The sequence below is a fragment of the Setaria italica genome, chromosome I, assembly GCF_000263155.2.
Source record: "Setaria italica strain Yugu1 chromosome I, Setaria_italica_v2.0, whole genome shotgun sequence".
NCBI lineage: Eukaryota > Viridiplantae > Streptophyta > Magnoliopsida > Poales > Poaceae > Setaria > Setaria italica.
This window is the reverse complement of record NC_028450.1, coordinates 27,329,082-27,349,662: the sequence shown is the minus strand read 5'-3', so window position 1 is coordinate 27,349,662 and position 20,581 is coordinate 27,329,082. Positions and strand designations below refer to the sequence as shown.

Below are 20,581 nucleotides of genomic sequence, written 5' to 3'. Positions count from 1 at the left end.
ATCACAAACTGGTGGGCAATTGCTCCCTCAACTATAAAGATGCAGGCAGCTGCTCCTAATTTCGTACGAGCAAGTGTTGAGTGGTGACTATTGGTTCAATTCCACTCTTACAGGTCATGCACATGGAAAATGAGCGGCGGTGGACATAACCTACAGGTGGTACCCAGGCCTAAACACACCAATAACATCTTATGAACACTACACCTTGCACAAATTAAAGGTATGCCTGCTTGAAGTTGCAGGTAAGTCCAAATCGTGGCTCATCTGAATGGGCTGCCAATCTGAAAGTGCTACACTCTTCTCTTGCAAACATCCTAGTGCTGGTCACCTCCCTGCTGCAAACTGACCAATCCAAAGTACTTCCCAGAAGGACCCTTGGCCATTAGGGACACATGCGTGCCCTTATCCACGACAGCTCCTCTCTCAAGCACGGCGATCACGTCACAGTTCTGGATGGTGCTTAGCCTGTGCGCCACCACGACGCTCGTCCGGCCAGCCATCATCCTCTCTAGCGCCTCCTGCACCGCCTTCTCGGATGCGCTGTCCAGCAGCAAGATGGCTGGGTTCTTCAAGATGGCGCGGGCGATTGCGATGCGCTGCTTCTGCCCTCCGGATAGATTAACGCCCCGGTCGCCACACCATGTGTTGTACCCATCCTTGAGATTGCTAATGAAGTCATGTGCATTGGCGGACCTCGCCGCGTCTTCAACCTCTGCCTCACTTGCCGTCCCCGCACCATACATGATGTTCTCTCTGATCGTGCCAGAGAACAATGTTGGCTCTTGGCTGACAAGCCCGATGTGGCGCCGTAGTGCTCGGAGATTATATGTCCTGATATTCACCACCCCTCTTAGCGGGTCATAGAAGCGCTCTATAAGCCCGATGATGGTTGACTTGCCAGAACCACTACGTCCAACAAGGGCTGTTGACCTGCCTGGAGTTATGTCCAAGGAGAATCCTTCGAAGATGATCACATCCGGCCTCAACGGATATGCAAAATCAACTCCAACAGTTGCCACCTCACCTTTGAGATTTTCTGGCTTGTACCCCTGGGGATTGTCAGGTTCAATCTTTGTTTCACGGTCAATAATAGCAAACACGGACTCCTTTGGCGAGGTCTGTTGTCATCATGTCATGCCACATGCATCTGCAATGACACGGCCTGTGGTAACTAGAATCATGGTGGTCTGGAAGACCGCCTCGGCGGTGATGCGCCCCTCAGCCATGAGCTTGGCCCCTCAGCCTCAGCCATGAGCTTGACACGGCCTGTGGTAACTAGAATCCTGGGATCAGAATGCGGCGATGGTGCGGAGGTTGGAGACAGCATCAGAAGCTAGCTTGCTGGTTTCAGTAAGACACGGCGGGTGTAGAAGCAGGCGATGATAAATGGCTGCATTGCTCACTGTGGCCATGAGCCCTGCTCCACGATTGCGCCGGCCTGCATGACCGCGATAGTATCAGCGTTCCGGATGGTGGAGAGACGATGTGCGACGACAATTGCAGTCCGGCCCATGGAAGCTGCGTCGAGCGCCTCCTGCACGATTCGCTCTGACTCGGTGTCCAGTGCGCTCGTGGCTTCGTCAAGGAGTAGAATCTTGGGTGACTTTAGGATTGCTCTGGCCATAGCGATCCTCTGCTTCTGCCCTCCGGACATTTGCACACCACGTGCACCCACCTGTTTTCATTTTACATATGGTTAGTAATCCATGTCGCAGATTGATTTAATATGATGATATCAGCTGGAAAAGAATGCTAAGTTACCTCTGTGTCGTAGCCCTGAGGCAGCTGGGAGATGAAGTTGTCGGCGTTGGGCCGGCTTAGCTGCGGAGACGGTAAGAAGCGCCCAATTTGATCTCGAATTAAGTGAATTGACGGTGATGCTAATAGGATGAGAGTCCACACTTACATGTCTTGCGACATGTCAAGTGTCAACCCACACCTAGAGATGCACGACTCGGTGCAATTCAACTTAACAGGAGCCAAATCCAGTAGTCCCAGTAGGTATTTCACAACATGCCCACGATCGAGCAACACCAACCGTACGAATTGCACATCACCACATGAACCATAAAAGAGCAATTTTAACATTTCACAAGTTCAATAATTAATGTTACAAGTCCATTACACACATGGTTCAAATCTGAAATTTAATTGAATGAGCTCCAAAATACAAGTCTTGGGCCATGACAACAATAACGTGGAATTAAATATTAAGGTTTAAGTTTTCCCAACATCTAACCCTTATAAAGAGCACTACTATGCAGTGAATACAATAGATAAACGCAAAAGATACAATGGTGTAGTTGTCCAAGAAAACCATCGAAGCAACCAACGACCACTCTAGTCACTCATCACCCACCCTCAGATCGGCGGGGTAAAAGTGATCAAACACGGCCTCTGGTTCACCTACAACTTTAATGAGCGATAGCAACATGAGTATAAAAGATACTCAAAAGACTTACACAATTATATAACAAGGATCATGCATAGGGTTGAACAAGAAGTGAGACTTTAAGGTTAAGTAAATTTGCAAAAACCTATCTCATTCTATCCTTAATTTTTGACCATAAGCATATGAATAACACTCTATGGACAGCTAGCAAGTTTTATTAATCTTGCCTAAACCCACTTCAAATTTTAGTTGCAAATAATTACATCAACATGGTAACATAGAGCATAAATATATGAACAAGTATTAGAAGCATCCGATAACTCTACGATGAATTCACGGGACTTGAGCTTATTCATAACTGAGAGCACGGCAATTCGAATTGATTTATCCTTGCAAGGGTGTACTCTTTACCCACACGACTCGAGGATCTTGCGGCTCGTACACCCGGCCAAAGGTGCGCAAGGGGGTACTCATGCCAACTTTTCCCAAACTACCTCAAATTATGAGTAAAACACGCGTAGCTTGTGTGGAGGACGACCTAGGTCCATTGGGGACACTCCTAGACTCTTCTACATAGTCCAAGAACCACACATCTAGGGCCGTGCCTCATAGAGAGAGTCAAGTAAGGTATTAGGCTTGTTCTTCCCGTATGGGAACATGTGGTAGCACAAAAAAGGGTGCTCAAACCAACATCAACAACGGACGGTCCTTAATCAACTCGAGCGGCCTATGTCACCGAGACTCTATTCTCGTGACCCTACACACCGCTCAAATCTCATATCCAAAATTAACCATCATGTTCATTTATTCAACAACATTAAAGAACCTTAATAGAAACGGTGTTGATTAATCTATAACCATTTCCCTCACCAAGTGATCATTCTATGACTGAGCATAGCTAAGCAATTACAAGATTAATTTATTATAACCCACACTACTTGAGCGACAAGGTATATGACAACAAAGCAACGGAGGCCATAATAACAATAACATAGGTTCTAATAATGCAATAAGATAACCCACATGCAACCCATAGCTAGACATAGTAACAATTTCATTTCAAAAAGTAGGAGACAAACTCAACCTCTACGCCTTGCCTTGATTCTCCTCGGGCTCAAACTCGACCTCTACGCCGACCTCAGCTTCGGGCTCAAGGGTCACATTCTCCAACAAGTCGCTCTCTATAGAATGAAGTGCGTGCATGCATTAGAGATGATGCTATAAGTGCAAATGTTCATGAAATGCATGAAAAAAATAAAGAAACAGTAAGCAATTACTAGTTAACAAGGCAAGCTAGCTAAAAACAATACAAAATCATACAAGAATGATGAGGGAAACTATTTGTACGATAAGCCAAAAGAAAGCACGAAATTGCAAGATTAAAATCATCCGTTGAAAATCAATTATGAAATAATTTTCACTGATGGGAGACACCAATAACAAGATTATGAGAATTGGATTCACCTCAAAATTAATTTTTAATGTGGAGATACAAAATAAATAAGATAAATTACCATTAAGCACATTAAATCCAAAAAGGCTTGTAAATCAACCATAAAAGCATCAACATATATGGACAAAAAAGGAACATAAGTGGTTTCAATATTTTATCAATTTTCCACTAATTGCCATGCAAATAACAACATTAAGATAACAAACAAGCATTAGACTTAAGACAACATGAAAACAATAGATTCCATTAATACAAGTTACAGATCTGGAACATATAAATGGAAGCTAAAAAAATTGGTTTCATGATTTTTGGACCACCACATGATTTATAAGGCATTTAACAAGTCTAGAGAAGAATAATTCATAGAGCAAAATATACAATGGTAGCATGCACATACTCAATTTCGAAATAAACTAGATCTCATAAGGAATCTAACAAAATAAGAACCACATTTTTAGCATTTTCCTACACATTTCTATGCATTTTTCAAGTTTTCAAGTTTGCTCGGAGGATGTGGCGCAACAGAAGCTTCGCGGCAGAGATGGGGCGGATGGGGCTTGCCGTGGGGATGCTTGCACGATGAGGGAGGACGGTCGGGAAGTGGCAAAATGGATGCGGGACCTCGAGGAGAAGCCGTGGCTGCGAGGAATCGAACCGAGACTCACAACGACGACGAATTGGTGGTGGCAAGGGGCGGTGGTGCTTGGAGGTGGAGGTATTGGTGGCGGCGCAAATGGAGGATGGAGGGGCTAGGGTTTGGGGGTGCCAGTGTGGGGCTTATAAAGGACGAGCGGGGTGAAGGTAGAAGGGGATTTTCGTGTGACCGGGGCCTCACCGGCCGGTGTACGGCGGCAACGTGGTGGGCGAGCTCTGTCCGCCCAACCGGCAGCAGAAAGAGGAGCGGGAGGAAGAAGAAACAGGCGTTGACGCATGGACCCGGCTAATTTCAAAAATGTTCAACTTTCCCCACTCAAACGACCCAGCTACAGGCATCTAAAAATCCCCCAAAAATACTCATTTGAAAGATAAAATCGCAAAGAACACAATGACACAAGAATTACTTCAAGATCTACTCAGGTTTTTACATAATTGACAAAAGAAAACGGCCCAAACTGAAACTTAAATAAATTTTTAACACAAGAAAACATCACTGAAAAATCAAGTAAGTACTGTAAAATCATCAAATTGCATCTAGTATTTAAATAAAATAACAGAGGAAGAGTTGCATAACAAAAATTAGAGTTGCTTCACAAATTTGAATTTCAACAATAAATAACAATTATGTGAGCTTAAATAAATGCATGGCTATGATGCTCAATTATGCACAAATTATGCTCATGATGCCCATGTTAACATGTTAAACTTGTTTTGCAACTTTGGATTGTGACGTTCTCCCGTATGGTCGTCGCGAACAACACCGGCTCGTGGCTGACGAGCCCCATCTGCGGGCGCAGCCACTTGAGCCGCAGCCGCCGGATGTCGACGCCGTCGAGCGTCACCTCCCCGGCCGATGGGTCATAGAACCGCTCCAACAGCGCGATCACCGTCGACTTCCCTCAGCCGCTACCGCTGACGAGGGCCACAGTCCGCCCCACCGGCACGTGCAAGTAGAAGCACGAGAAAACGGGGTTCTTGGGCCGCGACGGTTAGCAGAACTTGATGTCCTTGAACTCCACCGTGCTAGCGACGTTGGCGAGCTCATTGCCAGCGTTGCTGTCCGAATCTATCATGGGCACCCGCCGTATCATATCAAGGATCCTCTCCGCCGCCGCCGCCGCCTCCGAGAAGTACTTGATATTCAATAGCGCCGACCCAGCGACCTGCATAGTTAGTTAAAGTCTTGATCGTCGGTAGCTTACCTCCGGCGAAGGAAACATAGAGACACAGAGCTAATGTGCGTTACGTACACGTCGCCAATGATGACGAGGGATACGACGATGAAGACGGTGCCGCCCTGGACGCCGTGGTACATGACGAGGCGGCTGCCGTACCAGACGTTGAAGGCGTAGATGGCGAAGGCAACGCCGAGGGCGACACCCTGCTTGACCCCGAGCCACGCCGAGTCCTCGAGCACGGTGGTGAACCGCGCCATGGTGCTCGCCTCCGCCACGAACGAGTAGGTGGCACGCGCCGACGACACGGCCTACTCGGCGATGGTGCCCGGGCGCGCGTATTGCGCCCGGATCCGTCGCGCCAGGCCCGTGACGACGCGGCTGTATGCGAACCCCAGGTTGACAAGGAGGAGCACGGATGGCAGGGTCACGAGCATGAGCCACCACAGCAGCGCGAACCCGACGGCGTAGCTGCCGACGAACGTGGCGATGTTCATCAGGAAGCTGGGCAACTTGTCCCCCAACGCGTCCTGCACGACGAGGCTGTCATTGGAGACGCCGGTGACCACCTTCGACGCGAAGCTGGACCGAAGGTCGAAGTATTCCACGTCCTGCCGGAGCACCACCCGCAGGTACCGCGCCCGCATCTGCGATGCCTGCCACTCCGCTGTCCACGCCCAGCAATACCCCTCTGCACACGACGCACGGTAGAAATAAATCGATTGACACATGGTGCAGATGTTAGGATAATGGTCACTGTACCTAGGAACGTCATGACCCAGTAGGCGCACGCCAGGAGGATGATGTTGATGACGTTCTGGTTGAGGAGATGGAGCGAATCGGTAGGGATCGATCGCGTGGGGGATTAACATTTGGCTTGATCAGGATTCTCCTCATCCGGATCTGAGTAGTAGTCGGGATCCTCGATCAAATCCAAGTTGAATTGTGATATGGATAGATTGTCTTGGCAGATAGCACCTGAGCTTCGGAGTTCGAATGGGAATCGACTTGTATCGTAGACCGATTCACATGATGGCTTAAGCGCCAGTCCGATTGGTGGGAGAAGTCGAGTTGTACTCGGGCTCATCCCTTGAGCCTTGGAAGAAGTCAAAAATTTAGTTGAATTTTTCAACAAAATCTTCCAGAGCTTGGCAATGAACGTTGATATCGTATTGCTTCTCCTCCGGGCCGGCACGACGTGGCGGTGGAAATTTCCAGCGCCGTCTACGACGCAAACCTAGAAGCCGAAGACGAACGTTGTGCCCGCTTCGAACGTGACGGTGGGCTTGATGATGACTTGAACCATTGAGTTCGCCAGTGGATCTTTAGCGAGGTCCCCTACATGACGTGCTAGCCGTCGGTGTTTAGACCCGGCAACCTACCGAGGGGTTCCCAAGGTAGTGTTTTATGCGTGGAGCTCGTCGAGATCAGTAACTCAAAGATGAACTCGAACACACGATTTAGATAGGTTTGGGTCATTTATATCGAGTAATACCCTACGTCCTTTGTGTTGGTTGTATTGTATTGATTGAACTTGTTTGGAGGAAGTCCTTGCCTCACCTTATATTGCTGGGGGTAGGGTTACGGGTCGGTTGTTTACAAGAATACTAGTCGGATTCGACTAGAGAGTCCTACTCTAATTGCTACAAGTAGTTTCCTAATCCTCATCTAGATCTTATCCTCCACGTCGTGCACCGTAATCTCCATATCTACATTCAAATTTTCTGGTGGGCCAATAAATATATGGCCGACAGGATTCGGTGTTGTTTCCACCGAAAATATTGGGTATCATGTCCGGTCGCGTGATGGCATGGCTATCTGTCCATTAAAGCACTTGATGCTAATGGGAGCAGTGCAGATGCCAACATCGCAAGCCGCGAGGCGCACTAGCTAGATCAACCCCTCTCACATGCTAGTAGTCAAAGAAAAATGGCGTCAACGTCACAACTCAGAATCCAAGTCATACTAGTTCAGTATTTTTGCAGCGCACATTGCGGGTTAGCCCAACTATAATAAAATTGCCGTGTTCGGTGATGCCAGCGAGCTCTCCAGACATGGATGGAGAGGCAACCGAGAAGGAGGCCGCGCCGGCGCCGGCGCCGCCGCCAGCAGGGGGGTCGCCGTCCATGTCGGTGTTCGCGCACGCAGACAAGGTGGACGTGGTCCTGATGCTGCTAGGCCTGGTGGGCGCTGTGGGCGACGGCATATCGTATCCACTGACGTTGATCCTGTTCATTCGCATCACCAACGACATTGGCCACGGCCCCGACCTCCTCCAAGAGTTCAGCTCCAGGATCAACGCGGTACGTGCGCTTCTGTATGTAGACACCACCGTGGCTGAAGATCAACTGATTGACGAGCTAGCAGTCACACTATTATATCGACTTCATCTTGATTCTTATCAAATGATCAGAGCGCGAGGAACCTCGTCTTCTTGGCATTAGCTTTCTGGGTCATGGCGTTCCTAGGTAAGTAAGCTCTGCCTCTGTACACACCACTACTGTTCAGTGTTTGCCTTGTGCGTCTGGCATACACGTTCGTTGGATGCAGAGGGTTACTGCTGGGCGCGGACGGCGGAGCGGCAGGCGTCGCGGATGCGGGCGCGGTACCTCCAGGCGGTGCTCCGGCAGGACGTGGAGTACTTCGACCTCAGGACCGGCTCCATGTCGGAGGTGGTCACCGGCGTCTCCAACGACAGTCTCGTCATCCAGGACGCGCTGGCCGAGAAGCTCCCAAACTTCGTGATGAACGCCGCCATGTTCCTCGGGTGCTACGTCCTCGCTCTCGCGGCCGTGTGGAGGCTGACGCTGGTGGCGCTGCCGTCCGTGCTGCTGCTCGTCGTCCCCGGGATCGTCTACGGCCGCATCCTCGTCGGCATCGCGCGCCGGATCAGGGAGCAGTACGCGCGCCCGGGCGCCATCGCGGAGCAGGCCGTGTCGTCGGCGCGCACCGTGTACTCGTTCGCGGCGGAGAGGAGCACCGTGGCGCGGTTCGCCGCCGCGCTCGAGGAGTCCATGCGGCTGGGGCTCAAGCAGGGGCTCGCCAAGGGCCTCGCCATTGGCAGCAATGCCGTCACCTTCGCCATCTCAGCGTTCACCCTCTGGTACGGCAGCCGCCTCGTCATGTACCACGGCTACCAGGGCGGCGCTGTTTTCAGTGTCTCCAGCGCCATCGTCAATGGCGGCCTGTACGCAACACTCGCTCCAACTAATTCGATCCTGTTTTGGATGTAATTAATAATTAATTAAGTACCTATTACGCGATGTAAATGATAATATATATTTTCCTACAGGGCGTTGGGGTCGGGGCTGTCGAGTGTGAAATACTTGTCAGAGGCAATCTCGGCGGCAGAGAGGATCCAGGAGGTGATCCGGCGGGTGCCCAAGATCGACTCGGGGAGCGACGCCGGCGAGGACCTGCCCAATGTCGCCGGCGATGTGGAGTTCAAGAACGTCGAGTTCTGCTACCCATCGCGGCCGGAGAGCCCCGTCTTGGTGAGCTTCAGCCTGCGCGTGCCAGCGGGGCGCACCGTGGCGCTGGTTGGCAGCAGCGGATCGGGGAAGTCAACGGTGATAGCACTACTGGAGCGTTTCTATGACCCATCATCCGGGGAGGTCCTGCTGGACGGCGTCGACATCCGGCGGCTGCGGCTCAAGTGGCTTCGCGCGCAGATGGGGCTCGTCAGCCAGGAGCCGGTGCTGTTCGCGACGACGATACGGGAGAACATACTGTTCGGCAAGGAAGACGCCACCGCGGAGGAGGTCATCGCCGCTGCCAAGGCTGCCAACGCTCACGACTTCATCGCCCAGCTGCCGCAGGGCTACGACACCCAGGTGACATTTCTTATTAAAACATGCACACAGCGTAAGATTCAAACTTAGATAGCTACTAGTATAGTACACGCACTCCTGAAACAGAACGTGAGCTAGATGTTCATGAGAAGCTAGGCTCAACATTGAAATGGTAGTATCTGCACAGCATCTACCAGATTTTCCATGCATGTAGTCAGGACCTAGCTTTTGCAAGTAGGTTCATGTTCTTACTGCTGTGTTAGTGTGTTATAGTAACCAAGTCATAAATAACAACAGGTGGGTGAAGGGGGTATCCAGATGTCCGGAGGGCAGAAGCAGAGGATTGCTATTGCCAGAGCAATCGTCAAGTCACCCAAGATCCTTCTCCTGGATGAAGCCACTAGTGCATTGGACACGGAATCAGAGCATGTTGTGCAAGAGGCGCTTGACCTAGCCTCCACGGGGCGGACTACTATTATTATTGCACATCGCCTCTCAACCATCCGAAATGCAGACATGATCGTCGTCATGCAATGTGGTGAAGTCATGGAGCTAGGCTCCCATGATGAGCTTGTTGGCAATGAAGATGGCCTCTACAAATCGCTTACTCAACTTCAGCAAACCAGTTACTCGAGTGAGGTTGACAAGGCCAATGGAGTCAGCAGTGCATCTTTTGATGTCGGGCAGTCCAACAGCCACAATATGAGCAGGAGGTTCTCTTCTGCTAGCAGGCCAAGCTCGGTTCAGTCGCTGGGTGACACGAGAGACGACAACGCCGAGAAGCTCACCCTTCATGCTCCGTCCTTCAAAAGACTACTTATGCTTAATGCACCAGAGTGGAAGCAGGCGGTGATGGGCAGCTTTAGCGCAATTGTGTGTGGAGGCATCCAGCCTGCTCATGCATATGGCTTGGGGAGTGTTGTCTCTGCTTACTTCTTGACAGACCATGCTGAGATCAAGGAAAAAACAAGGACCTATGTGCTCTTCTTCGTTGCTCTTGCAGTGGCATCGTTCTTACTAAGTATTGTACAGCACTACAACTTTGGTGTCATGGGGGAACGTCTCACCAAGAGGATAAGAGAACATATGCTCACAAAGATCCTCACATTTGAGATTGCATGGTTTGACCATGAAGAGAACTCCACTGGTGCCATATGCTCGCAGCTTGCTAAGGACGCCAACGCAGTAAATATTCTATTTCTTTTGTTAATATACTTGGAAAACAATTAGTAATACTTAATTTGACATAATTCTTTTGTTGTAGGTCAGGTCACTTGTGGGAGACCGGATGGCTCTAGCGATCCAGGTTGTTTCTTCCGTGCTTGTTTCCTGGACTATGGGTTTGGTTATCGCTTGGCGCTTGGCCGTCGTAATGATAGCAGCGCAACCACTAATCATTATTGGCTTCTACGCTCGCCGTGCCCTACTGAAGAACATGTCCAAGAGATCGATAAGAGCACAGTCCGAGGGCAGCAAGCTAGCAGCGGAGGCCATCTCCAACTTCCGGACCGTCACTGCCTTCTCATCCCAGGATCACATCCTACACCTCTTTGAGGAGACGCAAGATGGGCCGCGCAAGGAAAACATTCGACAATCATGGTTCGCTGGCCTTGTCCTTGGCACCTCCCTGTTCATCATAACATGCTCATTTGCCCTCGATTTTTGGTATGGCAGCAAGCTGATGGTTGAGCGCCGCATTACTGCCAAGCAACTCTTGCAGACCTTCATTATCATAGTGATGACAGGGCGTCTGATTGGAGAGGCAGGTAGCATGGCAACAGACCTTGCTAAGGGCGCTGATGCAGTTGCCTATGTGTTTGCTGTTCTTGATCGGAAAACAGAAATTGACTCTGACAATCCTGAGGGATACATCCCGAGTAAGCTTAAAGGTGAGGTGGAAATGTTGGATGTTGACTTTGCATACCCATCCAGGCCAGATGTGATCATCTTCAAAGGATTCTCCTTGAGCATACAACCAGGCAAGTCAACAGCGCTCGTTGGAAAGAGTGGCTCCGGTAAGTCAACCATCATTGGGCTTATCGAGCGATTCTACGACCCAACTGCGGGGGTGGTGAAGATTGACAGTAGAGACATAAGATCTTACAATCTCCGAGCCTTACGTCAACATATTGGGTTGGTTAGCCAGGAGCCAGCACTGTTTGCAGGTACGATCAAGGAGAACATCATATACGGCACAGCAACTGCAAGCGAGGCAGAGATTGAGAGTGCAGCAAAATCTGCCAATGCACATGACTTCATCAGCAGCCTCAAGGACGGGTACAACACATCCTGTGGCGAGCGAGGGTTTCAGCTATCGGGAGGGCAGAAGCAGCGCGTAGCGATCGCTCGCGCCATCCTCAAGAACCCAGCCATCTTGTTGCTGGACGAGGCCACGAGCGCGCTGGACAGCGCATCCGAGAAGGTGGTGCAGAAGGCACTGGACCGGGTGATGGTTGGAAGGACAAGTGTAGTGGTGGCACATAGGCTCAGCACTGTCCAAAACTGTGACAAGATCGCCGTGCTAGAGGGAGGAAGAGTTGTGGAGGATGGCACGCACGCATCCCTAATGGGCAAGGGTCGTTCTGGGATGTACTTTGGGCTGGTCAGTTTGCAGCAGGGTGCAACCGGCACTGAGATATTCGCTTCACAAGAGTAACACATGCATTCAGAAATTGCAGACCATTGAGATGACTTGCCTCTTTTCTCTATTTGCTCACGAGATGTATTGCCGTTTGAATTTAAACGGCAACTGAAGATAGGGAACCCTGAAAGCCGAGCTTTTCTTAAATGACTTTGAGTGCGGGGTTGTCCTTTCCTATGTTTCGATTTCCATGCCGAGTTCTTACGCATGCTTAACCAAAATTTAGCGTAGTCCTTAAAAGTATGTGAAGAATTTTGATTACTAATTCAAATTTGAATCTCTGTTTTCTCTGTTGGACTTGCAATCTTTTTGCAACTCATATATGTGGTGGGTCAAATTCTCTATCCTTTCTCTGTTACGGCCCAACCCCTCCCCTCTCTTTTCTCTCTTTTTCTCCTCTCGAAAATCGGTGTATCAATTGTTTGCCTCAGGTTTAATTATGGATCTGACTTTGTGGGGAATACCATTGATGAATAACTTTCTATAGTGCATTATCAGAGTTGGATGATATTGTTGGTCATCCCGCAGAACTAGATCTCGTTCATTCAAACGATGATTTTTCTGCTCGTTGGATACCTTGTGTAGTCCTCACAGTTAACAAGAACTACCTGTAGAGAAATGGAACATTTCGTTTTTTCTCCTGAAGTCCTGATAGAGAATAGTTTGCTGAACATTCTTTCTTCTAGGTTAATCTAAATGGCAACTCATTTCAATGAGCTGCAAATTTGGAGAGTTATTTTGATTCTCCATGCAGAACTTCAGTGCCAGCTGCGGCCTCCTTGCTGCAAACTAACCAATCCAAAGTATTTTCCGGAGGGACCCTTGGCCATGAGGGATGAATGTGTGCCTTCCTCGACAACAATTCCTTTCTCAAGCACAACAATCAAGTCACACTTCTGGATAGTGCTGAGCCTGTGTGCCACCACTATGCTTGTCCTCCCGGTCATAACTCGGTCTAGTGCCTCTTGCACCACCTTTTCGGACTGGCTGTCTAGTGCACTTGTAGCTTCATCCAGTAGCAAGATAGCAGGGTTCTTCAAGATGGCACGGGCAATAGCAATGCGTTGCTTCTGCCCTCCTGAAAGCTGAAAACCTCGCTCACCACACCATGTGTTATATCCATCCTTGAGGTTACTAATGAAGTCATGTGCATTCGCGGACCTTGCTGCATCCTCAATTTCAGCCTCACTTGCTATGTCTGTGCCATACATGATGTTCTCTCTGATTGTACCTGCAAACAGTGTTGGCTCCTGGCTTACCAACCCAATCTGTCTCCGCAAGGCATGCAGATTGTACATTTTTATGTCTCTACCATCAATCTTCACCACCCCTTTAAGTGGGTCATAGAATCTCTCTATAAGCCCAATGACGGTTGACTTGCCAGAACCACTTGGCCCAACAAGGGCTGTTGATTTTCCTTGATCTACGGTCAAGGACAACCCTTTGAATATAATCACATCTGGCCTTGATGGGTATGCAAAGTCAACTCCTGTAATCTCCACCCTGCCTTCAAGCCTCTCTGGCTTGTGTCCCTTAGGATCGTCAGGATCAATTTTTGTTTCCCGATCAAGAACAGCAAAGACAGAAGAGGCTGCATCAGCACCTTTAGCAAGGTCTGTTGTCATGCTACCTGCCTCTGCAATTACACGACCTGTGCTCACTAGAATCATGAAGGTTTGGAAGAGCGCCTTGTCAGTAATCTGATGCTCAGCCATGAGCTTGCCACCATACCAAAAATCGAGGGCCCACGTGCATACCATAAGACCCACCGAGGTGCTGAGGCCGAGTCCTGCAAACCATGACTGCCGGACACTTTCTTTGCGTGGTCCATCCTGTGTTTGGTTAAATAGGCATAATATTCGGTTCTGGGATGAGAAAGCAGTGATAGTGCGAAGATTGGAGACTGCCTCAGCAGCTAGTTTGCTGCTCTCAAACTGTGCGTGTAGTGATTTCTTGGACGTGCTCCTTAGTAAGACACAACGGGCATAAAAGCCAGCAACAATTAGTGGCTGCACTGCTATCATGACAAGGGCCAAGCGCCAAGAAGTAACCAAGCCTAAGGTGCACGCAATAAGCACCGCGGAAATTGTCTGGATCACAAGCGCCATTCGGTCCCCTACGAGTGACCTCACCTGCAATACAAATAATATCACATTTGATTAGGTATGATTCTTTTCAATTTAACACCTATTTTTATATTTTGTATGTGTACTTACAACATTGGCATCCTTGGCAAGCCGCGAGCATATCGCTCCCGTGGAGTTCTCGTCACTGTCGAACCATTTGATCTCGAAAGTAAGAATTTTTGTGAGCATCTGTTCCCTAATCCTCTTTGTAAGGTATTCCCCCATGGCACCAAAGTTATAGTGCTGCAGCATATTGAGCAAGAATGAGATCACTGCAAGACCGACAAAGATGAGTGCACAGACCCTTGTTCTATCTTTGATCTCGCCGTGATCTGTCAAGAAGTAGACTGAGAACATGCTCCCCATGACATATGCATAGATAGGCTGTATGCTTCCAATCAGAACTGCACTAAAGCTCCCCATCAGTGCCTGCTTCCATTCTGGTGCATTAAGCATAAGTAGCCTTTTGAAAGATGGGGCAGAAAGGCTTGGCTTATCTATGCTGTCAACATCTTTTGCATCACCCACTGATCGTGCTGAGCTTGACCTGAGAGCCCAAGAAAACCTCCTGCTCATACTGTGTCTGTTGGATTGTCCTATAGCAGCAGACATTGTACCAATTCCACTAATCTCGTTAGCCTCACCTGAATCTTTGGTCTTCTGAAGACGGACAAGAGTTGAGTAGAGGCCATTCTCGTTGGCAATGAGATCATCATGGGAACCCTGCTCCTTGACTTCACCAGACTGCATCACAGCAATCATGTCAGCATTTCGTACAGTGGAGAGGCGATGTGCAACGACAATTGTAGTACGGCCCACGGAAGCCAGATCAAGTGCCTCCTGCACGGCATGCTCTGATTCTGTGTCTAATGCACTGGTGGCTTCATCAAGGAGGAGGATCTTGGGTGACTTTAGGATTGCTCTGGCAATAGCAATTCTTTGCTTTTGCCCTCCGGACAATTGGACACCACGCTCCCCCACCTGTGTTTTTTTAGACATGGTTAGTGAAATAGTGATAGATCAGGAACACCAGCTTACTTTACATGGAAGAAGAATTTTAGGCCCCGTTTGGCAGCCAGAAACGTTTCAGATTCTAGCGAGAAACACTAGAATCACTGCCAAACGGGTAACAAGTGAAACGTTTCTCGTAGAAACGGTTCCAAGTGGTTCTCGTTTTTCTGCCTACGAACGTGAATCGGTGAAAACGTGGTTTTGCAGTGATTCTGATTCTGCAGCCAAACAGTCTAGTGACATCTGAAACGTTTCTTGTGAGAATCTGGATCTAAAACGTTTCTACAAGAATGTGGATCCCTACCAAACGGACCCTTAGTTCCTATGTATTTAATGGGACAGAGTGATCGAACAGATTACAATGAGTTAGTTTCTTGACGAGCTAGCCACTGTAACTGTCCATAGTTCCTGTAGCAACTACATGCAGCACAAATCTGCTTAGGCAAGAGCCAAGAAGATATAAAATTGATTGTAAACTACTTCTGCAAGTCTTTGTATGTGTGACTCCCTTTTCCACTTCAAACTTAGCTGATGTGTACATTACGAAACAGAGACTGTTAATACTGATCAGGAGATCGCCAAGTGCATTTGATACTTGTTCATGTACTCCCTCTGTTCTGATTTATATGACGCTGGTTAGCTCAAATTTGAGCTAAGCAACATCAAATAAAAAGAACGGAGGGAGTATTATATATGCAAAATAGATAGCATACTGCTAGGCAGCCTTTCATTATCAAATGTGGTGCTTCTATTTCAGTGTTGTAGCTACTTTCTCTTGAACATCTAGATCACATCTTTTTGAAGTGAACTCTTACGTTTCAGGAATCAGGAGTCCTAGTAATAGTATTACACTATGCAGAAGCTGCCAAGCTGTGTACCCTTGGAGCTCTCCAAGCTACTTGAACTTATTACACGAGTACTTCTGCTTCAAGGGTAAGTCCTATTAATTCATCGAGACGAATGGACGTGCATCAAAGAACTCAAATTTAATGTGTGGATACCTTCTCTTTCAGAAGACATGGCTATTCTTGTTAAACTAACCATGACAAGCATTATCCAACTGTTACGTTTGTTCCATTAGCTGTTTTTGCTGTGATGACAGAACATTGCTGCCTTGGTCTAATCCAGCCTGTATAGAATAGGTTAAGTTGTCATACGTTTCTTGGGAACAATTGCAGACAGCTCTCTGAATCTTAGGTTCAAGGCCTGTCCTAGTTTTTTATTTTCACTATCATTTGGCGCATAGGCAGGACCCTTGTCCTCCGCCAGTGATGTGGTGCCAATCTGGGAAGTTTAGCAGCTACGGCGGTAGGACTGTAGCAGTAGGCATGTGTTGGAGTGTAACAAAAGTTGTTGCTTTCAAAAGCAACAGTGTTGCATACTCATGTGGTTCTACTTTGTCTTCTCCCGTAACATAGCTAAGGTCTTGTTTGAAAATTGGGTATTATTGGGCTTTTGTAATAGTTTCAGACAATAGTTCAATTTTCTAGAGCTAGAGAAAACTCATGTTTCAGATGAAATCAAGAAATTGCCTGAAAAAAGACAGACAACTTAAAAGGAAATGGAACTAAAGGATATGACAGTAAGTTGGAATTCCAAAGCCAAATGCAGCCGCCGTATAACGCCATGTTGAATTTCGTTTAAAATGTAGGGGGTGCATTTCTTGAAAACTGTTGATTTCATTTCAGTTAGTTCTTGAGCACCGTGGCCTTCTTTTCTACTACCTCCAGTCGCAGATACATAACGTTTTACTAGACAATAAAATTGCCTATGTTGTCTGCTTTTGACCACTATTTTCTATCATAATGTTGTTTTTTAATAAAAATGCAACGTACATATGGAAGTATCTTTTAAGAAACGTTACATACAGGACTTTCATGTTTTTTTAAAAAAATATTCAAAAAATTATTTTGTAGGTTAAAAATTTGACCGAAACCTCCTCCTAAACGAAAGTAATTGTTACCCAAGGAGGAACTATACCTGGACTCCTATGAATAATTTGTTTGTATTCCAAAAGTTATTCTCCATGGTAGCTGTAGCCAACCGTCCTAATTTTATCCAGGAAACAAGAAAAGAAACCGAACACGATCGCCCTGAGCCCTGAGGCCTGAGACTCCTTTATAACGTTGGCGAACAGTTCTCCTTCCACAAATGTAAGGAGAACTTTGACTGTATTTTTCTCTTGTGCAAACAGGCTTACAGCCTAGTGATTGCAATTCTTTAATAGCAACCTCGAGTCTTAGGTTCGACTTGCAATGCTTTAATAGCAACTTTTAAATGTATCATGGGTCTTTAAACTATTCCCGCATTGTCATCTGGGTGATGAACTTTTAAAGCGGTCATCTAGGTCCTTCAACTTGTCAAGTGGTTCGTTCTAAGTTCATTTGATGTCCAACTATGAATCTTTTATTAAAGTCTTAAATAGTTAACCGAAGTGTTTATAAAAATCTTTTGTTTTTGGACGGAGGGACAAGGGAATGAAGATTAAAATGCAAATTTGGTGATACCACGTTTCCATCACTAAACTCATGAATAGTTAGCCAAATTGTTGACCACAGAATTATCAATATCTTGCATTTTTGGACGGAGGAGCAATGTAGGCTGCATGAGGGACTAGAAAACGAGATGCTGACCACATGCTGCGTACTATACAACGACTATACAACGACTGCGTGCGTGCTGAGAAAGTATAGTGTTCAAGTTGAAGTTATGTTATTACACATCCTTAAACAACATGGTGTCAACTGACGAAAGGAGATGGAACTGAGAAAGTTACCTGCGTGTCGTAGCCCTGCGGCAGCTGCGAGATGAAGCTGTGGGCGTTGGCCGCCCTGGCCGCGGCGGCGACCATCTCCGCCGTGGCGTCCTCCTTGCCGAACAGCATGTTCTCCCGTATCGACATGGCGAACAGCACCGGCTCCTGGCTGACGAGCCCCATCTGCGCACGCAGCCACCTGAGCCGCAGCCGCCGGATGTCCACGCCGTCCAGCGCCACCTCCCCGGCCGACGGGTCGTAGAACCGCTCCAGCAGCGCGATCGCCGTCGACTTCCCGGACCCGCTGCCGCCGACCAGCGCCACCGTGCGCCCCGCCGGCACGTGCAGGTTGAAGTTGACCAGGACGGGGCTCTCGGGGCGCGACGGGTAGCAGAACTGGACGTTCCTGAACTCCACCTCGCCGGCGAAGCCGGTCAGCTCCTCGCCGGCGTCGCTGCCCGAGTCGATCTTTGGCACCCGCCGGATCACCTCCTGGATCCTCTCCGCCGCCGAGCTCGCCTCCGACAAGTACTTCAATTTCGACAGCGCGTTCCCCAGTGCCCTGCATTCCGATCGGCATGATTTTGTCATCATCATTGGTCTGCAGTAACAATAAGTTAATGACAATTACTAGAACCGAGTTTCACGCACAGGCCGCCTTGGACGATGCAGGAGGAGACGGCGAAGACGGTGCCGCCCTGGTAGCCGTGGTACATGACGAGGCGGCTGCCGTACCAGGCGTTGAAGGCCCAGATGGCAAAGGTGACGCCGTTGCTGCCGATGGCGACGCCCTTGGCGAGTCCCATCTTGAGCCCGAGCCGCACCGACTCCTCGAGCGCCGCCGAGAACCGGCCGACGGTGCTCGCCTCCGCCACGAACGAGTACACGGTGCGCGCCGACGACACAGCCTGCTCCGCGATGGCGCCTGGGCGCGCGTACTGCGCCCTGATCCGTCGCGCCAGGCCGGTGAGGACGCGGCCGTACATGATGCCCGGGACGACGAGGAGCAGCACGGACGGCAGCGCCACCAGCGTGAGCCGCCACAGCACCGCGAACCCTACGGCGTAGCTGCCGGCGAACATGGCGGCGTTCATCACGAAGTTTGGGACCTTCTCGGCCAGCGCGTCCTGCACGACGAGGCTGTCGTTGGAGACGCCGGCGACGACCTCCGACGTCGAGCCGGACCTGAGGTCGAAGTACTCCACGTCCTGCCGGAGCACCGCCTGCAGGTACCGCGCCCGCATCCGCGACGCCTGCCGCTCCGCCGTCCGCGCCCAGCAGTACCCCTCTGCATCGGACGAACACACGTTCAGGTCAGCCGTGGCATAGTAGGAAACAGTATTTTGCAGTGGAGTGGTGTGCGCTCACCTAGGAACGCCATGACCCAGGAGGCGCATGCCAAGAAGACGATGTTCCTCACGTTCTGATCATCATCAAGAGTTGAAGACCAGCAAGCTTTTTCAGTCGTCGGTGATGAACGATGATGGTGCTATAGCAACAGGACGTACAGTACGCATACCGTGTTGATCCTGGCGCTGAAGTCGTGGACCTGGTCGGGGCCGCGGCCGAAATCGTTGGTGATGCGGCTGGAGATGAGCAGCACCGCCGGCGTGGACATGCCGTCGCCCATGGCGCCCACGAGGCCCAGAACCATCAGCGCCACGTCCACCCCGTCCGCGTGCTTGAACACCGACATGAGCGACGGCGCCGTCGCCGCGACCTCAGCGGCTTCCCCGCCAGCCATATGCTACTCCGGTGAGGCCCTGCTTCCTCAGAGGCCCTGCTCCACGCTCATAAGCAAAAACAACCTCGTTGCTGCACGTTTTGCTTGCAAGCCGCGACGAGGGACTATTGTAATGGACTTGGCTAACGACCCCAGTAGCTTACTGTACTTCGTTAAGTTTATTATAGAGTATTAATTAATGATAGAGGCATTAGCGTGATAAACAAATCACAAGAACTGAACAAATCACAGGCGGTAAGTGCCATGAATCCAGCACGGTCGGCAAGGCCTAGGAAAGGGGGCGGATTAGGAGTACCACGTCTCCGAAAGTTTATGCTCTGTCTTCACTTTGGCAGGAATTGATGAATGAGGGTCCGCATGGGGAGGGATGCGATATCCTTGCTCGCAAGTTGACCGTAAACTTTTTACTACGGCAACCACGATTACAATTGGAGATGGCAAGAAAACATCATTATGAGACAGCGGTTGGGTAAGTGGACAAAGGCCGAGGGACATGACGCCGAACCTGTTTAGCATCTTCAGAAGAAAGAACATGTCACCATGCGGTGACTGATGACACATGGATACGGGATTTAAACCTTCTACATCGCGGGTTCTTTGTGGCACATTTTATCGAGTACCGTTGTCTATGGGTCGAGATCAACCGAGTGCAACTAAGACTAGTTCTCCCGAACACCATCGTATGGAAGCTCATGACAGACGGGCAGTATAGTTCACGGTCGGCCTATCGAGCGCAATTCCTAAGATCCTCGACGACTAATTTCGAGAACCTCATTTGAAAAACGTGGGCACCGGCAAAGTGCAAGTTCTTTAGCTAACTAGCTATCCAAGATAGG

The 20,581-nt window shown here is 49.2% G+C and overlaps 2 protein-coding genes and 1 pseudogene across 3 annotated transcripts; 1 reads left to right on the top strand and 2 right to left on the bottom strand.

Annotated features, from left to right (window-relative positions):
- Positions 1-314: 314 nt before the first annotated feature.
- Positions 315-6,515, bottom strand: LOC101774239 (annotated as a pseudogene).
- Positions 6,516-7,563: 1,048 nt separating this feature from the next.
- On the top strand, positions 7,564-12,399 carry LOC101783809 (putative multidrug resistance protein). Of its 2 annotated transcripts, none has more exons than XM_004952772.3 (6): positions 7,564-7,980; positions 8,091-8,145; positions 8,228-8,864; positions 8,970-9,510; positions 9,766-10,653; positions 10,733-12,399. In XM_004952772.3, the coding sequence occupies exons 1-6, from the start codon at positions 7,711-7,713 to the stop codon at positions 12,122-12,124; spliced, it is 3,783 nt and encodes a 1,260-aa protein (XP_004952829.1). In that variant the 5' UTR covers positions 7,564-7,710; the 3' UTR covers positions 12,125-12,399. The 2 variants fall into 2 exon arrangements, with proteins under 2 accessions (XP_004952829.1, XP_004952830.1); XM_004952773.3 differs by having other exon boundaries at positions 10,738-11,163.
- A 377-nt stretch (positions 12,400-12,776) lies between these two features.
- On the bottom strand, positions 12,777-19,745 carry LOC101773838 (putative multidrug resistance protein). The gene is made up of 6 exons (XM_004954929.3): positions 19,521-19,745; positions 19,370-19,424; positions 18,653-19,289; positions 18,023-18,563; positions 14,326-15,216; positions 12,777-14,241 (listed from the first exon to the last, which is right to left on the bottom strand). The coding sequence occupies exons 1-6, from the start codon at positions 19,743-19,745 to the stop codon at positions 12,868-12,870; spliced, it is 3,723 nt and encodes a 1,240-aa protein (XP_004954986.2). The 3' UTR covers positions 12,777-12,867.
- Between the last annotated feature and the right edge of the window lie 836 nt (positions 19,746-20,581).